The sequence below is a fragment of the Eriocheir sinensis genome, chromosome 25 (assembly GCF_024679095.1).
Source record: "Eriocheir sinensis breed Jianghai 21 chromosome 25, ASM2467909v1, whole genome shotgun sequence".
Lineage (NCBI taxonomy): Eukaryota > Metazoa > Arthropoda > Malacostraca > Decapoda > Varunidae > Eriocheir > Eriocheir sinensis.
The window spans coordinates 12,427,012-12,454,511 of record NC_066533.1 but is presented as its reverse complement, the minus strand read 5'-3'; the positions used below and the strand labels follow the sequence as shown (position 1 = coordinate 12,454,511).

General features: G+C 48.3%; 2 protein-coding genes across 4 annotated transcripts in view; one reads left to right on the top strand and one right to left on the bottom strand.

Moving 5' to 3' along the window:
• The window catches only part of LOC127003383 (uncharacterized), a 17,184-nt gene extending 7,636 nt beyond the window's left edge, over nt 1-9,548 (top strand). For both annotated transcript variants that reach the window (XM_050869937.1, XM_050869936.1), the window contains exons 2-7: nt 1,467-1,917; nt 2,088-2,433; nt 3,128-3,248; nt 3,687-3,809; nt 5,748-5,957; nt 6,173-9,548. In XM_050869937.1, the coding sequence (XP_050725894.1) occupies nt 1,484-1,917; nt 2,088-2,433; nt 3,128-3,248; nt 3,687-3,809; nt 5,748-5,957; nt 6,173-9,216 (4,278 nt within the window). In that variant the 5' untranslated portion in view covers nt 1,467-1,483 and the 3' untranslated portion in view covers nt 9,217-9,548. The remainder of the gene's footprint in view (nt 1-1,466; nt 1,918-2,087; nt 2,434-3,127; nt 3,249-3,686; nt 3,810-5,747; nt 5,958-6,172) is intronic.
• A 3,961-nt stretch (nt 9,549-13,509) lies between these two features.
• Nucleotides 13,510-27,500, bottom strand: part of LOC127003382 (leucine-rich repeat and fibronectin type III domain-containing protein 1-like protein) — a 33,301-nt gene continuing 19,310 nt past the window's right edge. Inside the window, exons 6-14 of one of the 2 annotated variants that reach the window (XR_007757057.1) lie at nt 24,822-24,981; nt 22,615-23,015; nt 21,929-22,270; nt 21,435-21,554; nt 20,167-20,282; nt 19,400-19,737; nt 18,455-18,637; nt 16,846-16,994; nt 15,021-15,154 (exon numbers count right to left, since the gene is read on the bottom strand). Coding sequence is in view for 1 of the 2 variants with exons in the window: in XM_050869935.1 (XP_050725892.1) it covers nt 14,838-15,154; nt 18,455-18,637; nt 19,400-19,737; nt 20,167-20,282; nt 21,435-21,554; nt 21,929-22,270; nt 22,615-23,015; nt 24,822-24,981 (1,977 nt within the window). In the remaining variant the exon portion in view is untranslated. Of the gene's footprint in view, nt 15,155-16,845; nt 16,995-18,454; nt 18,638-19,399; nt 19,738-20,166; nt 20,283-21,434; nt 21,555-21,928; nt 22,271-22,614; nt 23,016-24,821; nt 24,982-27,500 lie in introns of both variants that reach the window. The other variant, XM_050869935.1, reaches the window with a different exon arrangement.

The following is a 27,500-nucleotide window of genomic DNA, read 5'->3' as shown; positions in this document are numbered from 1 at the left end:
CTCATTACCTCAGTCTCATACGCCTTCTCAACTTTATACCTTATCTTACCTTACCTTACCTTACCTCACAACTTTACCTTACCTTACCTTACCTTACCTTACAACCTTACCTTACATATTCCATGGATAGATCTACAAGCCGAGTGATGGTTTGACAAGATTCCTCCATCATGAACGTGAAAAAGCACTCATGAGAACACGACTAATCTCCTTTCTGGGCCTTGGAAGTAGTTGATGTGATAATCGAAACTGAAAGCGTCTGGTAATTGCCTACTTTAGTCATGCATGGTAAAAGTCGCCATAGAGAAGCTTACAGACCCCCCAAAATCATTAATCTATCTGTCCTTTTAACTTCAACTTCAGTACCTAACCTCAAATCCATCTCTAAGGCCCTCAGCGTGGCTAAATAAGGTCGTTTTGTGGTCGTGGTAATGATTTTGGTTGTCGTGATGGCTATAGGTTGTCATATGATGCATTGTTTTTGAGGTTTTTCTTTAACTTCAAAATCTATCCGTCAGTCCATCTCTAAGCGGCTAATGAGTTCGTGGAGGTCGTAACAGGAGTCTTGGTGGTCGTATTTCATTGTTCAGTACGGCACATAAGAAGATGAGATAAGGAGCGAAGTGTTATGAGTCCTTCTCTCTTCTTTTTTAGGTTATTCTTCTTTAACTTCAAAATCTACCACCTCAGTCCATCTCTAAGGGGCTAATGAGTTCGTGGAGGTCGTAACAGGAGTCTTGGTGGTCGTATTTCACTGTTCAGTACGGGATTTAACAAGATGAAATAAGGAGTGAAGTGTTGAGTCCCTGAGGCAAGACGGGACTAGGCTGTTCCTGACACATTGGTCCAGTCATGCAGCACGGGACCTTGAAGGGAACGAGATGGGAGGGAGGGAGGGAGAAGAGAAGGCTGGAGGGAGGGAGAGGGGAAGGCAGGCGAGAGGGGGTGGGGTTAGGGGAGTGAGGGAAGGAGAGAGGGAGGGAGGGAGGGAAGGATTATGACTTGTGAATCGGAGGAAAGATGAAAGAAGGATGAAAATGATAGATCTGATAGTGAAGTGAAGGGACATTTATTATTATTATTATTTTTTTGGTGAGAGGGAATGGAGGAAAGTGAGGAGGGAAGGAAAGGAGGGTGAGGAGGGGGGAGGGGAAAAGGGAGGGAGAGATAGATGATAACTTCTAAATTGGAGAAAAGGAAAGAAGAAGAAAAAAAAATGATTGATATGATAATGAAGGGACGAAGCATTTATTATTTTACAGGATTTCTTACTAACTCCTCCTTCTCCTCCTCCTCCTCCTCCTCCTCCTACTACTACTACTACAACTACTTCTATTACTACTACTACTACTACTACTACTACTACTACTACTACTACTACTACTACTACTACTACTACTACTACTACTACTACTACTACTACTACTACTACTACTATTACTACTACTACTTCTCTAATTTTCCAGAATGTGACCTATTCAAAATGGCCAAAGGATTCCAGTCACCACCGCGGGGTCGCAACATCACCACCACCACCACCACCATCACAACCACCTCCTTCATCACCACCACCATCCTCCTCTTCGCTAGCCTGACCCTCTGCGGCGGTGTCCATCGAGGATGTCAATTCCACCCCCAGGATAAACTGATATCCTGCACGGGCGTGACCTCAGATATCCTGCAGGAGTTTTTGATGTATGTTAATAAGACTACTGCTACTCCTGCTGCTACTCCTGCTACTACTACCACTACCGCTATCACCACCACATCATCGTCATCACCAGAAGACACCACTACCATCAACACCACCGAGGCATCAACACCACAACAGGAACAAGACGTCACCACCACCACCACCACCACGGAGAGCGAGAGTGGTGATGACACTTTAAAGAATGGCAACACCGCATCAAACAGGTAGGTATCCAGTTATTCTCTCTCTCTCTCTCTCTCTCTCTCTCTCTCTCTCTCTCTCTCTGACACTCTTACACAGAACCACAAAAAAAAAACTAATCACAAACCCTTTTAAGAATCCTCCAATCAGGTTCCAAACAAAAAAATCCTTCACATATCCTACAATCCTACAGGGACGAGGCAGCGACTATCACCGAGCTATCCTGCGTGGGCTGCCGTCTCCCTCGCCTCACGCCGCGCATCCTAGGGACTCCTGTGACCTTGCAACGCCTCACCATCGTGGATTCGGGGGTGGAGGTGGTCCTATCTGGCGCCCTGACATCCCACGCTCCATCCCTCCTCCACCTTGACCTCTCCTACAACCTCCTACGCGCGCTGCCTAAGGATGTGGTTCTGCTGACTCGCTTACAGGTTTTGGATCTGAGGCACAATGGGATGCTGGAGGTGGCGGAGGGCTCGACGCTCACCCCCCTGCGCAGCCTTCGTCATCTGTACCTCGACCATAATCAGCTGGGGCAGGTGAGAATGGGAAGAACAGATGATGAAGGAGGAAGATGGGAAGGAGAGAGAGGAGGAGGAGCAAAATAAGGAGAACAAGGAGAGGACATTGAAAGGGGAAGAGGAGGAAGATAATATAAAGAGGAGGAAAGGGAGGAGGCACTGCAGATAGAAAATGGGAGGAAGGGGGAAGATAAAGAGGAGCATGGGAATCTAGAAAGGGGAAGAGGACTTAGAGGAGCATGATCAAATAACGAAAAGAGAAGGAAGGGGAAGTATTGCAGAATTTTTTTTAGCTGGGAAGAAGGGGGAAGACAGAGAGGCATGAAATTATAGAAAGAGGAAGTATAATAGAGGGAGGAAAAGGTTGAAAAAAAGGAGGTGGTGAAGAAGAAAGGCAAGAAGGATTAAGATGAGGAGAATGGGAAGCAGAGGAGGAGGAGGAGGACGTGCAAGAATTAGAGAGAGAGAGAGAGAGAGAGAGAGAGAGAGAGAGAGAGAGAGAGAGAGAGAGAGAGAGAGAGAGAGAGAGAGAGAGAGAGAGAGAGAGAGAGAGAGAAACTTCAATCAATTAAAAAGCCAGCAATTACAATCTTTTCCTGCTCTTCCTACATAATCTTTTTTTTTTATCCTCTCTCTCTCTCTCTCTCTCTCTCTCTCTATCTATCTATCTATCTCCCTCTCTCCCTCACCCTTTCTCTCCCTTCCCTTCCAGACACTCAGCAGCAGCCAGGGTCAAAGGTCACGCTCGTCTGTGTTTGATCTCTGGGCCAGCGAGGTCACGGCGCCTCTCCCTCGCCTTTCCCACCTCGGCCTCTCTCACAATGGAATTCCTGGTGAGTGTAAAGACTCGTTGTGATGAGTTATGATGATGATGATGATGATGATGATGATGATGATGGTGAGTATGAGGGTGATGATGATGTTTTATTTTGTGGTACTACTACTACTACTACTACTAATAATAATAATAATAACAATACTGCTTTTTTTTCTTTTTTTTCTTCTTTTTTCTCTTCTTCTTTTTCTTCTTGTTCTTGTTCTTCTTCTTCTTCTTCTTCTTCTTCTTCTTCTTTTCTTCTTTTTCTTCTTCTTCTTCTTCTTTCTTCTACTACTTCTACTATTGTTCCTACCATTGCTACATATTAATACTTTCTACCACTACTAGTCTCAATAATATCAATAATAACAATAATATGACAGTGATAATACAAATAGTAATTACATAACCTTCTTCAACCCAACCTACACCACCATCACCACCACCATTGAAGACGTACCCGACGGAGCCTTCGCTAACCTCTCGTCGCTGCTCTTCCTGGACCTGAGCGATAACCTCCTCCCGTCCCTCCGCCCCTCCGCCCTGCCGCCCTCCATCCGCGAACTCGATCTCACAGGTAAGCCCGAAGGAGGAACAGGCAGAGCTAGGTATTGCCAGACGCTTCCGCCACTCATCTCAACTATATCCAAAGGCCTAAAATGAGATCAGTCGGGTTCTAATGAATGTGACTTTAAGTTCGTGGTACAGAAGGGTCAAACTATCACCACTATCAAAAACTAGCCCTGGAAATGCCTCAAACTCCCATGAAAGTCTTGTCAAATCTTTAAGTTCGTGGTACAGAAGGGTCAAACTACCACCACTATCAAAAACTACCCCTGGAAATGCCTCAAACTCCCATGAAAGTCTTGTCAAATCTTTAAGTTCGTGGTACAGAAGGGTCAAACTACCACCACTATCAAAAACTACCCCTGGAAATGCCTCAAACTCCCATGAAAGTCTTGTCAAATCTTTAAGTTCGTGGTACAGAAGGGTCAAACTGCCACCAAGGTCAAAAACTACCCCTGGAAATGCCTCAAACTCCCATGAAAGTCTTGTCAAATCTTTAAGTTCGTGGTACAGAAGGGTCAAACTACCACCACTATCAAAAACTACCCCTGGAAATGCCTCAAACTCCCATGAAAGTCTTGTTAAATGTGTGTGTTTGGGCGGTGAGATCACAATAAAGTTCATAAGTTCAGCTGGATTCAAAAGTCTATAGTTTTGAAAAGTATGCGAAGTGTAAATTTAAGCTCCATATCCGTAGAGTTTAATTTACTGTTGTCAGGTATCTTTCATTCTTCAGGTACACCGCATACTTTCACTCTCATTCCTCAGGTAAATCACATTCTAGTAGTCTCATCTTGAACCTTAACTGCATTCCCTTAGTTTCATTCCACAAGTAAATCACGTTCTTTTGCTTTGATTTCCCGGGTAAAACGCATTCCTCTACTCTCATTTTTCAAGTAAAGCAGATTTCTTGATCCTCCTTCTCCAGGTAAATCACTTTCTCGTAGTTTCATTCTCAACTTTAACTGCATTCCCCTTAGTCTCATTCCACAAGTAAATCACATTTCTTTACTCCCATTCATCAAGTAAACCGCTTTTCTTTATCATCATTCTACAGGTAAATCACCAGAGGTGGGCAAGTGCGGTACTTAGTGCGGTAGTGCGGTAGTTCGGTAGTACCGCATCACAAAAAGTACCGCACTACCGCACTACCGCAAAATTTCTGAAAATACCGCACTACCGCGGACCGCACTAAAAAATCCTGCGGTACTTTTTGCGTTACTTTGAAAACTACCGAAGACGACATTTGGAGCGCGGCTGCTCACAGATTTTTTTTTTTTGCAGTGAATCGGACTCAATCAGTCAATCGGTATCAATCATCAGAATCAGTGATTCAATCATTCTGACTTTTCAGTTATTGTTCAAAATCAAATACTAAACAGACAGACTAAACTACTACACTGCGAGTCTTCTTTAACCCGCGCGGTGCCGGCCATTTCAACCCCGGACCCGTCCGTGGTGCCGGCCGATTTTTCATTGTACTATTTTAAGCATGTTTCCTTTGTTTGGATAGCCAGGATAGGCACTGAAGTATTTTTTATTTTGACTACCGCTACCGCAGTACCGCACACCGCGTACCGCACTGGGAAAGGAAAAAATGGAACCGCACTACCGCAACCACACTACTCCGGAAAAAGTACCGCACTACTGATTTTTCAGAACCGCGCCCACCTCTGTAAATCGCATTCTCGTAGTCTCATTTCCAATCTTAATTCTATTCTCTTAGTCTCATTACACAAGTAAATTACATTACTCTCATTCATCAGGTACACCGCATTTCTTCATTCTCATTCCCAAGGTAAATCACATTCTACTCATTCCCAGCCATAATTGCATTCCCTTACTCTCCTTCCACAATTAAGTCGCATTCCTCTACTCTCATTCCTTACGTAATCGCATTCCTCTATTCCCATGCTACAGGGGAGACTAATCAGTAAGCATTCCCCAGGTAACCCATGGAACTGCACCTGCGAAGCGACGTGGATCCTTGAGAGACACGCCCGCCTGCCCCCCACCCCCTCCTTCCTCCTCTCCGCCGGCTCTTCCCTCTCCTCCACCTCCATCCTCTCTCCCTCCGCCGCTGCCGTAGCTGCCATCCTCTCCCCCACCTGCTCCTCCCCGCTACACCTACATCGCCGCCTGCTGGACTCCCTTACAGGTGTGTGTGTGCGTGTGTGTGTGTGTGTGTGAGAGAGAGAGAGAGAGAGAGAGAGAGAGAGAGAGAGAGAGAGAGAGAGAGAGAGAGAGAGAGAGAGAGAGAGAGAGAGAGAGAGAGAGAGAGAGAGAGAGAGAGAGAGAGAGAGAGAGAGAGAGAGAGAGAGAGAGAGAGAGAGAGAGAGAGAGAGAGAGCTAATAACACCCTTCCCCCGCCAGTCTCCGAAGTGTGCCCACTGGAGGTAGACGCGGCCGGGGACGAGGTTGTGTACATTGGTGACGACGTGGAGGGCACGCTGAAGGAGGCGTTCAGGACCTTGCACCTTCTGAATGCCACGTCCCTCACCACGCACGCCCTCCTTGTCTCCTGGAGGGTAGACGCCGCCTTCTATGCCCTCAGCGCCCTGGCCGGCGAGCCGCTGTCGTGGGCCGTGACGGTGCGCGAGGCGAAGCAGGGCCCGCGTGAGGCTCACGTGACGCGCCTCAGTCTGGACAAGTACGGGCGGGAGCAGCCTCACGGCGTGTTCGCTGACTTGTTGGAGGGCCTGCGCCCCGCCACGAGCCACGTAGTCTGCCTCACAGTGGAGCAGCGCCGCCGCCTGTACACACGCCCCGGCTACTGCCTGCACGGCACCACCCTTGCCTCGCCAGCACCTCGCCCTGACCCGCCCCGCACCTCGCCAGACGTCCCTCCCGCGGTCACGACATCTGAGGCGTTGCAGTCCTACGCGACGCCAAACTATGTCGTCCGCACCGAGGGGTTCACGGCGTGGGCAGCGGAGTCCCGCAGCGCCACTCTCTCTTGGAACGTCACCGTCCTGCTCCTAAAGGATCTTTCCGTCCAGAACCAGTTTCTGCGTCCCCTCGGCTGGAGGGTGACCTTCCACCGCTTCGGGAGTGAGGAGGAGGAAGAGGAGGAGGTGGCGTTAGTGAGCCGTGGAGGTGAACCACTACAGAACTTTACCAACCACTACTCCATCGAGGGTCTGCAGCCCGGCACCGGGTACATGTTCTGCCTCCACACGCTGACGGAGGAGGAGCTGCAGGAGTCCCTGGCGGAGAATGGCACGGTGGAGATGCCACAGAGTGCGCTACCGCCACATCCCGCTGGCGCCCTGTCGCAGGAGCCTCGGCCACACAGCCAGCCCACCGCCGCACGTGGCCGCAGCGTCGTGGACTCCAGGGGCGGGGGAGCCCCCCAGCAACTTAACACTCTGGACGATGCGTTGCCACCTTCCCCACCGCCCCAACACCCTCCTGCGGCTGCTGGTCCCACTCTCCCCCTTCCAGAGTCCCCCATGACTCTGCCTGGCCCCGAGGGAGATTCCCTTTTCAGTGCCCCAGGCACGGGCAGCAGTCACGCCCTCCCTCAAAATCCTCCACCACAGCCTTTTCCCAATTCAGCATCATCGAACATCCCTACTCCTCCAAGCCTTCCAGCGCTGCCCGCCAGCCGCCCGCCTCGACCCCCTCGGCCAGAATCAGGCGGGGGCTTCGTGTACACCAGCACGGGTCTGAGGATTCCGGTGCCCTCTGGCTCCCCAGGGCCCTTCAGAGTGCCGCCGCCCATCTCTATCAGCGGGCCTGGCAGTCGGAGGGTCCTTCCTCCAGAATCACCCTCCACTCCAGCTTCCCGCCAGAGGTTCACCTATGAATTCGAGGAAACGTCAGCTTCACCGCCGCCGCCCCAGGCGTCACCCTCGTCCAAGAGGCAGATCTACACGTACCCGACGCGGCGGAGGCGGGAGGTGGCTGAAAGCAAGCCGCCGCGTCTCGAGGCGGCGCCGCTGTGTCGCCAGGTGGTGACACCGGCCGAGCTGGACGTTGTCCTTCCCGCCGCCATCGCCGGCACCATCTCGTGCGCCGCCACGGTGGTGGTGGTGCTGGTGGTGTGCTGCTGCTGCTGGCCGCGTCGCTGCTGCCGACGGAAAGGCGCCTGGCGTGCCAGGTCCACGACAGACTCCCGAAAGGTGAGCACCATCTCCGCGCCGACCCCCATTACCGTGTTCTCGGCTCCCAGCTCCGTGGCGGCGGCGGGGCGGGGCGACGGGGACGCGACGGCCTCGAGGAGGGAGGATCCGGGTGATCCAGGCATGGCGGGACGCACCGTTTCGGCGGTCACCTCCTCAGGCTACCTCATGCCCTTACACTCTCCCGATGGCAAAGACCCACATAACCAGAATCCAGACCCCAAGGCGGCCTACCTCTCCCTGATGCAGAGTCGCCTGATGCAGAGACACAAGGACCTGCCGGAGTTCCACCCCGGCTACGACATCCCGCCGAAGGCCTCCAACAAGTCGCTGGTCGGCTATGACTACCCGCACCCCACCCCAGTCAACCCCATCGGCGGTGGCGGCGGCGGGGCGCGGAAACCAGCCGCCGCGTCCCCTCCGGTGCTGCCGTCACCCTCCAGCAGCGACTCCAACTATAACGTGTCCGTCGGGCACAGTCCAGAGGCCGCGAGAAGCCCAGCGGAGGTGAACCTGAACATTCCGTGCCAGCAGCCCAAGAGCTCCGCCTTGACCAAGAGCGTCCACGTCCCGCCTGACGACAATTACATTAACCCTAAAGAGACGCCCGCCGCCACTGCCTCTAGAACCTACCTCAAGTACCCGCCCTCCAGAACTCACAACCGTAGATACGGACAGCCTCAGCCAGGCGCTGCGGAGCATAGAGAATCCCTGAGTCGCTCCACGCCTGACCTGCTCACCGCCACAACCAATGCTGGTCAGGCGGCGGCGGCGGCACCCACCAACCTCCCAGCCAGAAACGGTCCCTTCCCCACCACGCCTTCCCCCGGCCCGGCGTCTCTGCCCCCTGCGGCCAGCAGCGAGGATCTAACAGGATACATCAACCTTCCAGAGCCTCTGAGAGATTCAGAGGACAGCAGGCAGCAGGAGCCGTCAGTGAGCAGCGGCAGCAGTGACGCCAAGGAGCGAGGGACGTACCACACCTGGAGCGGCCACACGGCCAGGCCGCGGCCCAGCGTGGGCGACGTTGTGCTCTCGGGAGGGACGCTCATTGAGGTGCCTGAGGGCTACGTGCAGCCCCAGACACCCAAACCCACGCCCTACATCAGGCTGCTGGTGCGCGGCCAAGACGGACCCAAAGGTCCGTTGATGGACACTCCACCTCTGCCCCCCGCACGCACGGAGGGTCTGGGCGGCGAGCGGCGGCCCTCGCACGGGAGCAGCGTGACTCACCTCCAGGCCTCGGGGTCAGGCCACAACAGACTGGTCATCAACATGGCCCCGGCATCATAACGGCAACAGGGAGTGTGACGTGTGAAGAGACACGCCTTGAGTATTACGTGACGGGAACACGTTCACACAGCTGTGATGCGTAAAGTCACTTCTAATTCTTTGAAAAAAAGATAAAGCAAAACAAGATTAATTAAGTCTGAGCACAGGTGAACAAAACTTGATGATTCAAAGAATTCACTCATTACTCCCCAATGAGTCCATTAAATGCTAAAGAATCAGAAAAGAAAACTGAAAACTGAAACAGAAACTGAAATAATGAGACTTAAAAGTGATTTTAGACAGAAAACTCATTCTTAGCAACCATTCCTTCCTACTGTTTCTTATTTTCATAATTGTTATGAATCTTCCTTAGCTTTTTTTTTAGTTTCTTTACTTCCTTGTTCATAACCCTCTCTGTGTTTGCCATCGCTACACCACCGGCACCGCCCTCCTTTCTGGCCCTCCCAACAAAGCCGATCATCTGCGTCTTGCCGTCACAACACACGTGCATTGTCTCCTTGGTGGGCGTGGCCACCGGGGCCCAGCCCGTCTTCAGGTACCTCTGCAGGACCTCGGGGGTCATGAGGTGCCTTCTGCCTCCGGGACGGAACTGGAAGGAGCAAAAGTTTTTGCTGAGGCCCTCCTTACATGGCCCTCTTGGTGCCTTGACGGCCGGGCCTTGAGGAGGCTTGGGTGCTGTGCCCGAGGGGACTCGTTGAGCCCTAGGTCCCTTGTAGGGGATGACTTGTTCAGGTTTGGGTACCTTGATGGATTTTACTTGTTCAGTTTTAGGTCCGCTGACTTTCAAAGCCTTAGCTCCCCTCACTGGGCTGGTTATGTTACGTTCAATGGCAGTGGAAGGAATGACTTCACTCCCGGTGACATTTAAGAGCCTGGCTGCCTTGACAGGGTTGACAGGAACAAGTTCAGGCGCCTTGGTCAGGCTGGTTTTGTTGCTGTCAATGGCACCAGCGGGAATGACTTCAGTCCCGGTGATATTTAAAATCCCGGCTGCCTTGACAGGGTTGACGGGGTTGACTTTTAAAGACTTGGCTGCCTTCACTGGAGTGGTAATGTTAGTTCCAATGGCACTGGAAGGAATGACTTCACTCCCGGTGACATTTAAAAGCCCGGCTGCCTTGACAGGGTTGGCAGGAACAGGTTTAAGCGCCTTGGTCAGACTGGCTTTGTTGTTGCTTTCAGTGGCACCAGGGGGAATGACTTCGCTCCCCAGGACGTCGAGGCGGGTTAGTTTACCGTGTTTGGCAGTGTGAACGATGGTGTTTTTGTCACATTCAGAAATACTGCCGGGGAGGACTTCGGTTCCGACAACGTGAGTGCTGCAGTTTTTCTTGTCTTTGGGGCCGAGGGCGGGGACGGTCTTTCGCTGAGTGGCGGCACCGGGGATAACCTCGGCACCAACAGCTTTTAATTCGGGAGGTTTCTCGCGCTTAGGGGTGTGGGCGCCAGGGGTCGGCCCTCCACGCCCTGGGATGACCTCCGCACCAATGACGTCGATTTTGGAAGGTTTTTTGTACTTGGGGAAGTCGACGGGCTTTGTTTCCCCACTATGTGAGACGTCAACGGAGGCGCCTTCACCCCCGACGGGCTTCAATTCCCCACGGTCGGGGACATTGTCGGGGGAGCCTTCACCCCCAGATCTCGCGGGGCGGCCATCAAGATAAGACTTGTCGGGTCCGTTGTCATTACTCAGCGAGGCGCCGACAGCTGCCCCAGGATCACTCGGCGCGGGGCTGATGTACTGACCGTCGCCGCCGTTGCCGTCGCCTGGAGTAACACTCCCGCCCGCCGATCTGCTGCTGGGGCCTCTGCCTCTCTCCTTCCCGGCGACGAGGCTCGCCACCGCCACGACCGCAGCCGCCAGGAGGAACGGCGTTTTGTAAGCCATGTGTAATTACCAGTATTTTCCGAAGTTAAACAAATATGTAAAGTTAGTCACAATATGAGGAGCGAAATGCAAGAAATATATGGCAAGGAAGGGAGAGCAGGGTGTAGGCAAGGTATGAGGAGAATGAATGTAAGCCCTTTCCCTCTGGCCCTGCTGCTGTCTGTACACACTGGCGCCCACCCGACACACGCACTCTAGCGTAGATGGTCAGCAGCAAGTAAACATGTAGATATGTACAGTAATACAGTTCTGCGGTGCTATAATTATGTCCGTCCACTTAGAAATGACAGATAAATGTAATATTATGTTCAACACTTACCTTGTGTGGGGGTGCCGACGACACGCCGACACTGGGCTCGTGAAGCTGAACGGCCTGCGGCGGGGCATCCCGTGCTGGCGGGGATGCTTCTGCCTCTGTGGTGGTCCCCGGCGTGTGCTGCCTCCCAGCGGTCACTAGGGACCTGTGCTGCGTACGGAAGGTCGGCCAGTGGTCGTGGACACACACAAGACGGTCAAATAGGCAGTGATGAGGGCAAGGAGTGACGGCTAGGTTCTTGCAGAACATAGACGGCGATGTAAACAGAGGAGGCTACGAGCACAAACATTCCGCCGCGCAGCAGCAGCCGCCACACGTGTGTCCTGCCGGAGACGGGCCTGCGGCGTCGCCGAACCCAGAAGTGTCGGAGATAACCATGTGTAATGCTCCCACGCTCTTGCCAAGAAGATATAGAACACTTATTCTTTTAAATCCGAGAATCTTTCTTTAGAATAGAAAACTGTTAATGAAAATACGGTCTCATTGTTTATTCATTTATTTTTTCTTTATATTTTTTATACAAAATGAACAAAGTTAAGACTGTAACAGTGTGTATCAACATAAAAAAATAATGTTAGAAACACGACATACAATCAAATTTAAAGACAAGTGTTCAGTTTACATTTTAAGAAAATGCTCAAATTAGAATATTAATGAGTTACTATTTGCGATGCCATAATGATATATATATATATATATATATATATATATATATATATATATATATATATATATATATATATATATATATATATATATATATATATATATATATATATATATATATATATATATATATATATATATATATATATATATATATATATATATATATATATATATATATATATATATATATATATACGTATATAAAGATTTGTTCCTCCTCATTTTTGCATCCCGTTATAAAACTATTCTAAAATAAATTAGAATGACCATAACTTAGTCTCATAACCCTAAACTGATGGACGTTTAACATCACACAACGCAAAAAAAAAAAAAAAAGTTAGACTAACGTTAATGATGGAGCTTGGTGGAGAGGCGGGAAGCAGGCGGTGAGGTGCAGGCCGCGGGGACCCCCACACCAGCACGCAGACACACACACACACGCGGCCAGGGCAGGTCATGAATACACACACACACACACACACACACACACACACACACACACACACCAGGGGCGTCTCCACAGGCTACGTGCTGACAAAGGGATAAAACAGTTCACATCCCTGTCACCACAACACCTTGCGCCGCCATCACCGCCACATCACACTTCTTTGAGCACCGGACGCGTCTTTCATCTCTGTTTTCAATCGGAGACAAATATATTTATCTCCAGAGTGTCTCGTTGCACTTTTCACTTCACGGCGCATTTCTCTGTTCTCTCAGTCTTCGTGGTGCAAAAATCCGTAAAAAAAAAGTCTATTTACTCACACGTCAGCACATGGGAGCTTATCATGGCACCCCAAACATTATCTTCATCCAGCGGTGTCTCTTACTGTGTCTACTCTGCGTTTAGGAAGAAAAATGTGGGCACTCTTATCTCTATCTTGTATTGCCCTTAGCCCGACTCACGTACCGTAGAAAAAAAGAAAAAAAACCACACACATTCACAAACACGTTATGATAAATTGTGGGCATTTTTATGTTTTTCTTGTCTTGTCCTCAACCTGACTCATGTATAGAAGGAAGACACATAGCTCATTCAGAAACACCTGTTATGATGAAAGCGTCTCACGGGGGAACAACTAGCGCCAACTTGAGTCAGAGATCCTAAAAGTAGAAGGAACTTAATTTTAAACGGGAAAGTTATGAGGTTGCAATGACAGTGTGTTGTTGTCTGGTCACGACTCATTTGTCCACTCGGTCACTTATTCAGGCACTCGTTTCTTCACTCCAGGGTAAACACAAGCAAATATAATACACAGTAAACATTTATGAACATGCGATGAAGGTGTTTTACTGTATGGACACTGTACTCAATCATTAATTCATTCGTTCATTCACTCATGGGTATAAAAATAACAACAATGGCGTTCAGATCAAGTTAGCGTGAATGAAAAGGCGGAAAAATGTTGTAAAAAAGCAATACAGGAAATCTACTCTACTACCCCTCTCGCTACCTCAACCTGTCTGTCCTCGGAAGGGTGGTAAGGGAAGGCAGGAAGGTCGTGAGTGGCTGGCGGTGCTGCGGAGTGGTGGTGACAGCCCTAACCATGCCCCAAGGTACCCTGAAACACCCACCACCAGTCCACCACCACGCCATCACCGCCACCACCACATTGCCACATGAAGCGGTCAGTCAGCACATCAGGACACTACATAGGAACCTTCTTCTTGGTGTTGTAGTGGGCTCTTCACAGCTATAGGATTCCGCAGGGCCTCGGGTCGATCCTCTGAATGGTATGAGAAAGAAATCCTGGGAGTCCTGCGGCGAGGATTCTTTATTCACGCCATGTAGGACCCTCAAGGATGCGCAAGGAACAACATATGAGCATTCTTAGTGTTGGGGCGGGTATATCACAGCTATGAATCCACAAAGTCTTAGTCGATCCTCTGAATGTTGAGGGAATGAAATCAGGGAGGCCTTCTGCGAGGGATCTTTGCCTAGCACCACACAGGAGCGTCTTGGGTTGTGGTTCGCTATTCGCAACTAATAATCATCCGTGGAGTCTTACTATGGGTCGTATTACTAAACATTTCGTCTACAAAGTTTACATAATTGACAAGGCTTTCATAGGAGCTTTGAGCATTTCCAGAAGTATTTTTATGACCCTGGTGGTAGTTTGACCCTTCTACTGTACCATGAACCTAAAGAAACACTCATTAGAACCCGATTGATCCCCTCTTTGACCTTTAGAAATAGTTGATGTGAGAAGCAAGTGTCTTAGAATACCAACCTTAGCGTCAACCTCTAAATGTTGAGATAAGGAAATCCTGGGAGTCCACGACGAGGGATCCTTACCCAACACAGATACATGGCTATGGACACCTGACAATTGCTACGTTTTCGGGGGATCTTCCTGAAGGTTCCTGTAGGTGTTCAGAAATGTTCATGTCTCAGGATCTCTTTAAGCTGCATGGGGGAACGCCAGAGATGTCTTTTTGGGTGTGTCCAGGGGTGTTAGTGTCCCAGGGTCCTCTACCTATACCTGTACCAGGCCACAGAGCTGTCCATGATGTGATACAGGACTTCTAGAGCTCCGCCAGAAACAACCTGCAGAGTCCTAAGGAGTTATGTAGATGTGTCTATGGGTGTCAGTGTCCCACGGTCCATTACTTGTAGCTGCACCAGGCGACTGAGCTGTCCTTGTTATGACCCAAGGCCCCCAGAGCTGCATCAGGAACAACCATACGCTTTGAAGGAATCTTGAAGAGTCCTGCAGGTGTGTCCAGGGGCGTCAGTGTCCATGGGTCCTAGAGCTGCACCAGGCCGCCACGCGTGGGGTTCCTGGCGACGTAGATGTCCATATCGTGGTCAGTCCAGCCGTCCGTGTCGTAGCCGGTGAGGGAGTGCTGGGACCCGGCGTGGCTGAGGCGCGAGCTGGACCGCTCCCGGGACTTTGACCGGTGCCGCCGCCTGTCCCCACCACGCTGCGAGGGGGCCCGGGGCATGCCCACCGTGGAGCCGGGACCGCCCAGGCCATAGGCAGCGTTGGGGTTCACAGCCATGGGCCCGAAGCCTGCACCGCTGAAGTGTGTTGTGGCGAGGGATTGGCGGGACAGGCTCAGGTCTGCAAGACGCGAGGGTGTTAAGGGATGGCGAGCAGGGGGCCAGGGAGGAGAGGTGGAGGCATTGGGAGGAACACGTTGAGGGGAGGGGGGTGGGGGGGAATAGAATGGACAAAGCCAGACATTAAAATATGTGTGTTAACTAATGCACAAGATATGCCGCGCCGGAGGCCTCTAGTCTGCCTTCAGCCTCCAAAGCAGTGTAAATGCGGATAAATGTTACAAGGGAATGTTACATGAATCGTGTTGCGCTTCCGGGAAGACAGACACAACAGCTATAACAACAATGAGAAATAAAAAGTCTCAATATGTAATTATTTTTTGTTGTTTTAAGCACTTTGCAATATTCTGTTAGGTAGCTGTGTTACGAATGTAGACACAAACATCATCTTAGCAGCAGTGGCAACACAAACAGCACAACACAACACAAACGGGACTCACTCTGTCGTTATTGGTCCTTGTTTTAAGCCCTTGCAACACTCCGTTAGTTGTGTTACGAATGCACGCACAAACACCTTACTAGCGGTGAAGACACAGACACAACAAGCAGCTCAACACAAGACGCAACACAAATAACAGCAGCAACACTTGGCATCACAGGAAGCAATAGGCAAGCCATCCGACAAACAAACGAACAAATAAACAAATAAACAAACAAACAAACAAACAAATAAATAAAAAAAAGAAAACGAAGCCTATCAAGCGATCTCTCTCTCTCTCTCTCTGCCTCAGAATTTCATTACAAAAGAGAGAGAGAGAGAGAGAGAGAGAGAGAGAGAGAGAGAGAGAGAGAGAGAGAGAGAGAGAGAGAGAGAGAGAGAGAGAGAGAGAGAGAGAGAGAGAGAGAGAGAGAATGCCACTCCTCATAAAAGAAAAAAAAAGATGAAGTGCAGCCAAACTTGATCGAATGGCATTCTGACCGATGTTGTTATTATCATTTTTATTATTGTTATTATTATTATTATTATTATTATTATTATTATTATTATTATTATTATTATTATTATTATTATTATTATTATTATTATTATTATTATTATTATTATTATTATTATTATTATTATTATTATTATTATTATTGCTATTATTATCATTATGAGCATCACTATCACCATCATTCATTATTATTTATTCATTCATCCTCCTTCATTATTCATAATGAGGTCAAGTCAAAGTGGCTAAGGTCAGGAGGTCAGCTGAGAGCCTCGCCTTGTCTAGTCACATATACAATTCAAGTCAGGTCAGGAGAAGCGAACTGAGGTCGCATTTTAATATTTTAGGTCAAGTAAGGCGTGCAAGGTCAAAGGTCATATACCAGGTCAAGTCAGGTGAAATGAGGTGTCAAGATCACAAGAGAAGGTCAGTGCCTTGTCAATCGTGGTGAGTCAAATCAAAGGTGTTGTCTTGAGTGTTGGTCCAGTTAAAGTCGGAAATGCCAGTCGTGGGTGCCAGGTCATGTCAGGTCAGGCCAGGTTAGTAAGATGATCAGGTGTCAGTTCTATGTACCAGGTCACCTCAGATCAGGTTAGGTCAGGTCGGGTAATGCCAGGTGAGTGTCAGGAAGTGCCAGGTCTCGGGTGCCATGTCAAGTTACGTGGGGTCGGGTCAGGTCAGGTCAGGTAAAGGTCAGATGCTGCCAGGTCTCGGGTGTCATGTCAGGTCAGGTCAGGTCAGGTCAGGTCCTCCGACGTACCTGCGGGAGGGAGTGGAGGGAGGAGGGACTAGAGGGGGGGGCGCCGAGCCACCACCACCACCACCATCAGAGGCGGACGAGGCCGTGGCGCCCCAGCGCCGCGTCGTTTAAGAGAGCCTCGCGCCACACACTACCACCCGCCGCGGACCCTAAAGGAACGAGAAGCACTACAGCCAGGCCTAAAGGAACGGGAAGCACTACAGCCAGGCCTAAAGGAACGGGAAGCACGCCCCTGAAGCACCACTAAAGGAACGCTACACACATCCCTGAGGGGGCAACAACGACGCCTAAAGGAACGAGAAGCACTACAGCCAGGCCTAAAGGAACGAGAAGCACTACAGCCAGGCCTAAAGGAACGGGAAGCACGCCCCTGAAGCACCACTAAAGGAAAGCTACACACACGCCTGAGGGGGCTACAACGAGGCCTAAAGGAACGAGAAGCACTTCAGCGAGACTTAAAGGATCGCTACACACACACCTGAAGCACCACTAAAGGAACGGTAACCTACATAAAACGCTGCCAAGAGAAACGGGAAGACCTACTACGAGGTATAAAGGAACACTACACACGCCCCTAATGCATCACTAAAGGATCGGTACACACAGGATTTGTGGACCCTGAGTACACGCAATGCTGCCCACGAGACTTGTAACGAGAGGTAAAGGAACAGTCCAAATAACAACGGTGCCCAAAGGAGTGTACGTAGATACGCTGACCTCAATTTTAAAAGAGCATCGAATTAACTAACCCCCTTTTTGACTTGTTTCCTATCATCAACCCGTGAAAAAAGTGGAAAACAAGACCCTCACCACGTTCAGCTAACAACACTATGAGAGTAAGTAGTAACAACTTAATAATACCCAAAAAACAACAAGGAAATACCAACAACAGTGACTAGAAGAACCACAATAACAGTCCTCCTCCTCCTCCTCCTCTCCACCTCTCTCTCCTCCTCCTCGTCTCTCATTCTCACAAGTACACATCAGAACAACCGCAGAACAGTAACATGACAGAACGTGATCTCTTTTTAAACTCTGACCACAAATGTTGGAGTAATGAAGATATGAGTTAAGGTTGTAAAGCCAAAATATAAATATCAGAAATCTTTACCCCCCCCCCCCCCATCACCACACAGTAAGTTACAGGCCTAGGGATGATTTGACTATATTGCGAGGCGTTTGTTCTCCTTAGCAGCGTGAATGCCATGAGAGGTAAGAGGATGAAATCGCCTACTTTTCTGTCAAGGGTCAATCATGTTCTTAATCACTCGCCCAAGAGAGGAAACGACTTGCTCTTATTCCCTAACATTTATAGCAGGCATACGAACAACAACAGCAACAACAAAAGCAACAACAACAGTGATAACGATAATAATAATAATAATAATAATAATAATAATAATAATAATAATAATAATAATAATGATGATGATATGAATGGTGCAAGATATACTTAATTATAACCACTCAAATCTCTCTCTCTCTCTCTCTCTCTCTCTCTCTCTCTCTCTCTTATCCTTCACTTCTCAACCCTTCCATCTTTCGCTTCCTCTCCACACCTTTCTCATTCTCGACCTCACCCTCAACCCTTAACACCTTCCCTTCTTACCTGGTCTAGAGAGTCCCAGGCCGGTGAAGCTGGGGGCGTGGCGAAGGTTGGCGGCGCTGAGGGCTGAGTAGGACCTTTGGCTCTGTCCGTCAGCCATGGAGCGCGCCCGTGGGATGTGGCGGGAGGATGCGTGGGAGAAGTGCGACCGAGCATCTTCCGGCACGAACCCGTTGTTGATGGAGCCTGTAAAGTGGGAGATGATGATGATGATGGTGATGTTAGGTTAGGTTAGTGGAGATGAGGGGTGGTTGTGGCTAGTGGAGGTGATGGATATGGGCGGTGTGGGAGGTTTATGTGGGAGAGTAGTAGAGGTTGTGAAGAGCATTGAGGGTTTACTGAGTGGGAGAGGTCAGTGTGAGGTTGAGGTTGTGACGCTTATGTGGGAGGGTAGTAGAGGTTGTGAAGAGCATTGAGGGTTTCTTGAGTGGGAGAGGTCAGTGTGAGGCTGAGGTTGTGAGGTTTATGTGGGAGCTGAGTGGAGGTTAGAACATGGGCGGGGTTGTGTAATTAAGGGGGTATTACACTGGGCAAATTTTCCGTGGATCTTCAGTCAAACCACGATTTTCGCTAGCGTGGTTCTCATTTATTTCTTCTTATTGCTGCTGTTGATGATGGTGAGTAATACCGTCGTCCTTCAAGGAACTCTACCGTAGCTTTGGAAGACCGTGGACACGTCAGAAAACCACGGAAATATGAGAACCACGCCAGCGGAAATCGTGGTTTGACTGAAGATCCACGGAAAATTTGCCCAGTGTAATAGCCCCTTCGAGCATTTTTTTTTTACAACAAAGGAGACAGCTCAAGGGCACATACAAAAAAGGAAACAATAATAAAAAAAAGCCCGCTACTCGCTGCTCCTAAAAAAAAGAATCAAAAGAGGTGGCCGAAAGAGAGGTCATGGCAACACTCTTACAGACACACACCGTCAACCCCATCATGCCTCACCTTTGTCCATATGGTACATCCTGGCTCGAGGGATGGACCGCTGGGAGTACATGGAGAGCGTGTCCCAGTCGGCCTTCCCTCCCCCTACGCCCCCGCCGACGCCAGCTCCGAGGGTGCCAAGGGAGGCGAGGGGCGGCGAGGAGGAGGCACTGAGGACTGAGGGGATGCCATGCTTTTCTTTGGAACTGCTGCCGCGCTTCCTGTTGCAGCAGATGAAGACGACGACCGCGATGATGACGGTCCCGCAGATGGCCGCCGACGCCGCTATGATGATCGTGTCCATGTGCATCGCGGCGGTTGTCTCCGTTCGAATCTCGCGGCACTGGGAGTTCTGTACGCTGCGAGGGACGAAGAGGAGGAGGTTGGTTACTATTTTACATTCATGCTTCCCCCCAAATCTCACTTCCCTTCCTTCATGTCTGTTCCTCCCCTCAGTCGGGTGAGGTGCGAGGGACGAAGAGGAGGAGGAAGATTATTACTTTACCTACATGCTTCCCCCCAAATCTCACTTCCCTTCCTTCATGTCTGTTCCTCCCTTCAGTCAGGTTAGGTGTGAGGGACGAAGATGAGTGAGGAAGAGTGAGGAGGGTGGGTGTTAGGTAAGGTAGGAGGAGGAAAGGTGAGGTGTGAGGGACGAAGAGGACTGAGAAGGGTGATCAAGACGCATATGAAGTAAGGAAAACAAGCAGAAAACAAAATAAAACCAAGGAAAAACTACTGGATACCGTTTACCTGTCCCCCGCCCCCCTGCCCACCCTAACACCCACCTGTCGGGCGTGACGTTGGTGTCTTCCAGGGACACGACACACACCACGATGCACTCCTGCGTGGGCACGTTCTTGATCTTAAACTCACGCTCCGAGGCGGCCAGCGGCGGACCAAGCTGCGGGGGCGACAACAAGGGAAAGGCAGTGTTAGTATTGCTGGCAGGGCCGGCTTTAGGATTATTAAGGCCTTTTCTTAAAACATTTCAGCGCCCAAGGACACATTTGACATGGCTTTCGAAGAGTTTGAGGCATTTCGAGGGGTAGTTTTGTGACCCCTGTGGTAGTATGACCCTTCTTTTGTACCATGAACTTAAAAAAAACACTCATTATAACACATTTGACAAGTCTTTCGTAGGAGTTTGGGACACTTTCAGGGGTCAGGGGTAGTTTTGTGACCCCTGTGGTAGTATGCCCCTCTTTTGTACCATGAACTTAAAAAAACACACACTCATTATAACACATTTGACAAGTCTTTCGTAGGAGTTTGGGAGACTTTCAGGGGTCAGGGGTAGTTTTGTGACCCCTGTGGTAGTATGACCCTTCTTCTGTACCACGAACTTTAAAAAAAAAACACTCATTATAACACATTTGACAAGTCTTTCGTAGGAGTTTGGGACACTTTCAGGGGTCAGGGGTAGTTTTGTTGTCCCTGTGGTTAAATGACCCTTCTTTTGTACCATGAACTTAAAAAAAAAACACTCATTAGAACCCGATTGATCCCCTCTTTGACCTTTGGGAATAGTTGATGTGAGAGGAGGAAGCGACTGAATATACCGACAATAGTATTTTCGTTATTATTGAGATTCATGAAGGCACATTTGATAAGGCTTTTGTAGAGGCTGTGAATATTGCCATGGGTAGTTTTATGAGCCTAGTGATAGTTTGACAAGACTTCAGCACCACAATTACGGAACACTCATAAAAAACCCACTCATAAAAACCCTGTCATAAAAACTCCTAAACACTTATAAACACTCATTAAACACTCACTCATAAGCACACACTCATAAACTCTCACATAAACATTCTCATAAACTCTCACATAAACACTCATAAACTCCCAGAAACACTCATAAACTCACATAAACACTCTCATAAACAATCACTCATAAACACTCACTCATAAACATTCATAAACACTCACTCATAAACACTCATATATAAGCACTCATAAAAACCAACTCATAAAAAAAACACTGATCTCTTTTGTGGCCTTTGGAAGTATTTGTTGTGAGTCAAAAGCGTCTCAGAGGGTCGTCTCGCCTCACCTTGAAGTTCTTGTCGCCGAAGAGTCTGTACACGACCCTGAAGCCCAGAATGTTGGACACCTCGGAGTCCCACTGGATGATGACCGAGTTCTCCTTTCTGTAGGCGTCCTGCACGATGACCTGAGGAAGGGAACACGAGTGAGTGAGTGATGGTGGGGTGATGGGGATGACGGGATGATGATGATGATGACGATGATGATTTGAGTGATGGTGAGGTGATAGGGATGACGGGATGATGATGATGATGATGATATGAATGACGTATATGGAGTGATGAAAATAATGTGATGTAAGGTATAGTAAGGTAAGGTTAGGTAAGGTAAAGTTAGGCTAAGTAAGGTAAGGTGAAGTTAGGTAAGATAGTGTAAGTTTCAGCAATGGTAGTGAAGGTGATTATAAGTAAGGACAAAAGGACTACTACTACTACTACTACTACTACTACTACTACTACTACTACTACTACTACTGTTACTTCTACTGCTACTACCACCCACCTCCTCCACGAAGGGTCCAGAGGCTTGCCCGAAGAACCTATCCTCGTTGTCCTCTCTCTCATTATTCCTCAAGACCAAGCTAGGCCTCGAGGGGGAGGAGGAGGAGGGGGGGGAGGAGGGCACGGGCTGGCTGGCGGGTCTCTCTAGGACAGTGTGTGGGGGCCGCTGCTGTGACCTCGGCGGGGGTGGGGGGGGCGGGAGGTCATTGCCAGTACCAGGTCTTCTTCCTCCTCCTCTTCTTGGTGCCTCTCCTCCAGGCCCTCGCTGCACTGACCCCACGTGACCATGACCTACGCTGCTTGACCCCGGTAGGATGACCTCGCCTGGCCGGAATGACGTCATCTGGAGGGGTCAAAGAGTGAGGGTCAAATTAGGTCATGGGTTATGTTGTTTGTTTTGGAATGTTTTTTTTTTTTTAACTTAGATTGGGTTTATATTGGTATACATATTATCTATTTATTTATGTATCTATCTATGTATATGTCTATTTCTCTCTCTCTCTCTCTCTCTCTTTCTATAAATCACTATAGTTTTATTTTCTCTCTTACTATTCCTCCTTTTTCTCTCTCTCTCTATTAGTCTATTTATCTAATTATTCATCTATCTATCTTTATGTATTATCTCTATCTATTTGTCTTCCTGTTTTATTATCTATTTCTATCTATCTATCTATCGATCTATCTCACCTGAGGCTTCTCTGTCGTAGCAGTCGTCGTCGTCGTAGTCGCGTCAGTCGTAGTAGTAGCAGTAGTGGTGGTCGTGATCGGAGTCCTCGTCGGTAGGGCAGAGGGCGACGTGGACGAAGGCGAAGCAGGCGTGGCGGCAGTGGTGGCTTTGGGCTGAAGGACTGAAGGAGGGGGAGGAGGTGGAGGAGGAGGAGGACGAGTGGAGGTGAAGGAGGAGGCCGGGGAGGGGTCATCGCAGGTCATCTCCGCCTCGTTGAGTTGGTAGAATGACCTGTCCCTGTGGTCGGGGGGCTGACCACAGAACTGGGGGTCACGTTCCCTCGAGGTCACCTGGAGGTCATACTCGGTTATCCACCTTGGGATCCACGCCATGCGACAGTCACAGTTCAGGAAGCGTCCACCTGTAACGATAGGTAAGGTAAGCGAAGGAAGGTGAGGTAGTGTAAGGTACGGTAAGGTAAGGTTAGGTACAGTAAGTCAAGGTGAGTTAGGAAAGGCAAGGTAAGGTAGGGTAAGGTATGGTTAAAAATAGTTAGGTAAAGGTTAGGTACGGTAAGTCAAGGTGAGTCAGGGAGGGCAAGGTAAGGTAAGGTATGGTTAGGTATGGTATAGATGAAGTTAGGTACTATAAGTCAAGGAAAAGAAGGTAAGGGAAGGGAAGGTAAGCAATGGAAAGGCAAGGTAAGGTAGGGTAAAGGAAGGAAAGGGAAGGGAAGGGAAGGTTAGGTAAGGTAAGGCAAGGGAAGGGAAGGGAGGTCAAAGTGAAGCGAAGTAAGATAAGGTAGGGTAAAGGAAGGAAAGGGAAGGGAAGGTTAGGTAAGGTAAGGGAAGGGAAGGCAAGTCAAAGTAAGATAAGGTAAGGTAGTGTATGGTAGGGTATGGTAAGGTAAGTTATGGTAAGGGAAGGAAAGGTAAGGTAAGGTAAGGTAAGATAAGGAAAGGTAAGGAAAGGTAAGGTAAGGTAAGGTAAAGTAAGGTAAGGTAAGGTAAGGTAAGGTAAGGTAAGGTAAGGTAAGGTAAGTCAAAGTGAAGTAAGGTAAGACAGGGTAAGGTAGGGTATGGTAAGGTAAGTTAAGGTAAGGGAAGGAAAGGTAAGAAAAGATAAAATAAAGTAAATGAAATAGGGAATGGCAAGGTAAGGAAATATAAGGTGAGGTAAGGTAAGGGAAGGGAAGGTTGAAGTATACGAGAGAACAGGTAAAATACAATGTTCTCTCTCTCTCTCTCTCTCTCTCTCTTCCCTTCACACACATACCAGCCACTCTCCCTTTCTCGCCAGCCTTTCCCTCCCGTCCTTCGCTCTGACCTTCCTTCTCTCCTTCTCTCCGAACATTCTCTCCTCTTCGTCATTCTTCCCTCCCTCCCTCCCATCCTTCCTTCCTCTCCTACATTCCTAGCCTACCATCCGCTCTCTCTCTCTCTCTCTCTCTCTCTCTCTCTCTCAACCTTGAATATTTAAGCCTACAAGTGTTTCCTAATTTAGCGTCACATTACAACTTTTTTTTTTTTACCGTAATTGTCTCCACACATGACTCTCTCTCTCTCTCTCTCAACCTTGAATATTTAAGCCTACAAGTGTTTCCTAATTTAGCGTCACATTACAACTTTTTTTTTTTTTTACCGTAATTGTCTCCACACATGACTCTCTCTCTCTCTCTCTCTTTACGGTAATATTTTTTTTCTCCTAATCAAGCGCGTATGTTATGGAGGAGTACTTTTGCCTTTTATTCCTTTTCCATTTATATTTTTTTAAAGTAGAAAGCAGATCTAGTGTTTGTGTGATTTAGTTTCTATCTATCTATCTATCTTTTTATCTATCTATCTAAAGGACCACCGATATCCTTTTCAGTTTCTCTCTCTGAAGCATTAGTTTTTTTTCTCTCTCTCTATCCCTTCTTTCTCTTTCTCTCTTTCTCCTCCCGTAAAGCACCGCCAGTTTCCCTTTTATGTGTTTCTCTCTTTTCCCTCAAGCACTCATTTTCCTTTTCTGACTTTCTCTCTCTCTCTCTCTCTCTCTCTCTCTCTCTCTCTCTCTCTCTCTCTCTCTCTCTCTCTCTCTCTACTGAAATCTCTATATATTTGAACTACTTATCTATCTGTTTATCTATCTATATATCTATCTGTCTATCTATCTCTATTAATCTTCTTTCTTTATCAACCTCTCTCTCTCTCTCTCTCTCTCTCTCTCTCTCTCTCTCGCCACCTACCGACGGAGAGGCCCCTGAGGGATGAGGTGAGGTGGCCGAAGGCAGCCTCGGGCACGGTGCTGAGCGGGTTGCCGTCCAGGGCCAGCAGCGTGAGGGACTTGACGCCGCGGAAGCCCTCCACGGGGATCTCCGGGATGAGGTTGAAGCCGACATCCAACACCTGAAGAGACGGAGAGGTTGAGGATGGTGTTGTTAAGTCCCCCCGTTAGAAGGAGTGAGAATGGAAGTGTAGCTGACGTTCAAGATCAAGACCATGTTTTGTTTTTTCACACTGATATATGCTGCAGCTGCTGGAGAAAATCCGAGCCCACCTGTGACATCAAGACGAAAGGTTGAAAGCACAAATGCAACAAAAAAGGTTCTCATGCGTTTTTTCTTCACATTCACGATGCAGAAACCTTATCAAACTATCCCTAGGCTCAGAACTACCCATAACTATACCCACAACCTTCACGAGAGTCTTATCAGTACGGGTGTGTTAGCCCCGAGATGTTTGAGTATTAATATGGGCCCAGTTGTTGAAGGATGTGTAGTGTAAAGTTACCCCGTTGAAAAGAGAGAAAACTGAAGTGTAGCTGAAGAAGAAAATGGGAATGAGAATGCTCGTAATAGTAGCTAAGTAGATAACATTAGCGTGAGTATGTATGTTTGACGGACGAGAAATGAGAAGTGAATACGGATAATGCGAAGAAAATAACAGGAAATAACAGGGAAATAACACGTAGAGAAAGACACATAACCAAAACAACGGGAAATATACTTAGACGAATACATAATTTATCAGAGAAATAGATCGATAGATAGATATAGATAGATAGATAGAAATAACAGTAGATGAAGAGAGAGACAGAGAGCGATGACATACGAGGGAGTAAATAGAGACTGACAGGAGTAGTGTAATAGAGACAGACAGACAGATCGACAGACAGACAGGTAAAGAGAGTGAGGGAGACAGGTGTATGGGTCTCTGCGGTTTACCTGAAGAGAAAATCACCTAATTGACAAGAGGCTGCAGCTACCTGGAGGAAAGGATGGGAACGAAGAAGGGAAGAGTGAGTAAGCGAGTGAGTGAGTGTGAGTGTGTGAGTGAGTAAGCGAGTGAGTGAGTGTGAGTGTGTGAGTGAGTGAGTGAGTTTGTGAGTGACTGATTGAAGGAAAAAAGGAAGAAATGGGGGAAGAAAGAGAGAAGGGAAGGAAAGTAGGAGAGAGGGAAATAACAGAGTAAGGAAAAAATGAAGAGAGAGAGTAAGTGACTGATTGAAGGAAAGAAGATAGAATAGAAGGAAAGAAGTAGAGATGAAGGGAAATAACGGAGTAAGGAAGGAGTGAATGAGGAAAGAGTGAATGAAGGAAGACAGGAAGAAAGAAAGGAAGAAGGAAACGAGGGATAAGGAGATCGAAGGGGAAGATGTGAGGTGGAAAGAAAGGAAGGAAAAGAAGGAAGGAAGGAAGGAAGGAAGGAAGGAAAGAAGGAAATAAGACAGAAGGCAAGAGCTGTGTACTTTAAAACACCTGCCACGAAGAGAGAGAGAGAGAGAGAGAGAGAGAGAGAGAGAGAGAGAGAGAGAGAGAGAGAGAGAGAGAGAGAGGGGTAGGTGTCGCCATAACCAACAAGTAACAGCATCTCCGTCCCTCTTGTGGCCAAAAAAAAAAAAAAAATAAATAAAGAGAAATAGACAGATAAATAGACAGATAGACAAAAAATCGAAACAAACAAACAGTTAAAACATTAGAGATCGGAATGAGGAAGTGAGGAAGCGTGGAAAGGAAGTAAGAAGGGAGGGAGAGAGAGGAGGGAGGGAGGGGGAGAGATCGAAGGAGGAAAGGAGAGGGAGAGGGAGAGGGAGGGAGAGCAGAGAAAATATACGTAGTGGTCACTCTTCCTACACCAGCTGGTATAGTGAGGGTGAACGCCCCACCAACCCTTCTTCCTCCTCCTCCTCCTCCACCTCCTCTTCTTCCTCTTCCTCCTCCTCCTCCTCCACCCGCCTCCAGCCATCCAGCCAGTTACTCTTCCTCGCAGCCAGTTAGCCAAAAAAATCTCCAGTCAGTTAGTTATTCAGCCTTAGAGTCAGTCAGTTTGATGTAGATTCAGTCAGTTAGTTAGTCAGCCATAGAGTCAGTAAGTTAGATATAGATTTAGCCAGTCAGTTAGCTATTCAGCCTTAGAGTCAGACAGTTAGATACAGATTCAGTCAGTCAGTCAGTTAGTCAGCCATAGAATTAGTCAGTCAGTTAGTTAGTCAGCCATAGAATTAACCAGTCCGTCAGTCAGTCATACACTAAGACATTCAGTTAGCCATAAATTTTGGCAGTCAGTCGCTCATAAATTCAGTCAGTCAGTCAGTTAGTCAGCCAAAAATTCAGTCACTCAGTTAGTCAGCCATAAATTCAGTCACTCAGTTAGTCAGTCAGTTAAAGATTCAGTCACACATGAAGCCATATCTCTATCCCACTTTTATACAAGGTGACTGACTGACTAGCTGACTGACTGACTGACTGACTGACTATATAAGAGAGTGTATCTGTGACTGGCTGACTATCTGGCTGACTAGTTGGCTACATATAAGGCTGGAGTAATGACTGATTGACTAACTGGATGACTGACTGAATGTGGTAGAAAGAAGAAAGAAGATACAAAGGAAATAGAAGATGAAAAAAAAAAACTAGAAGACAGAA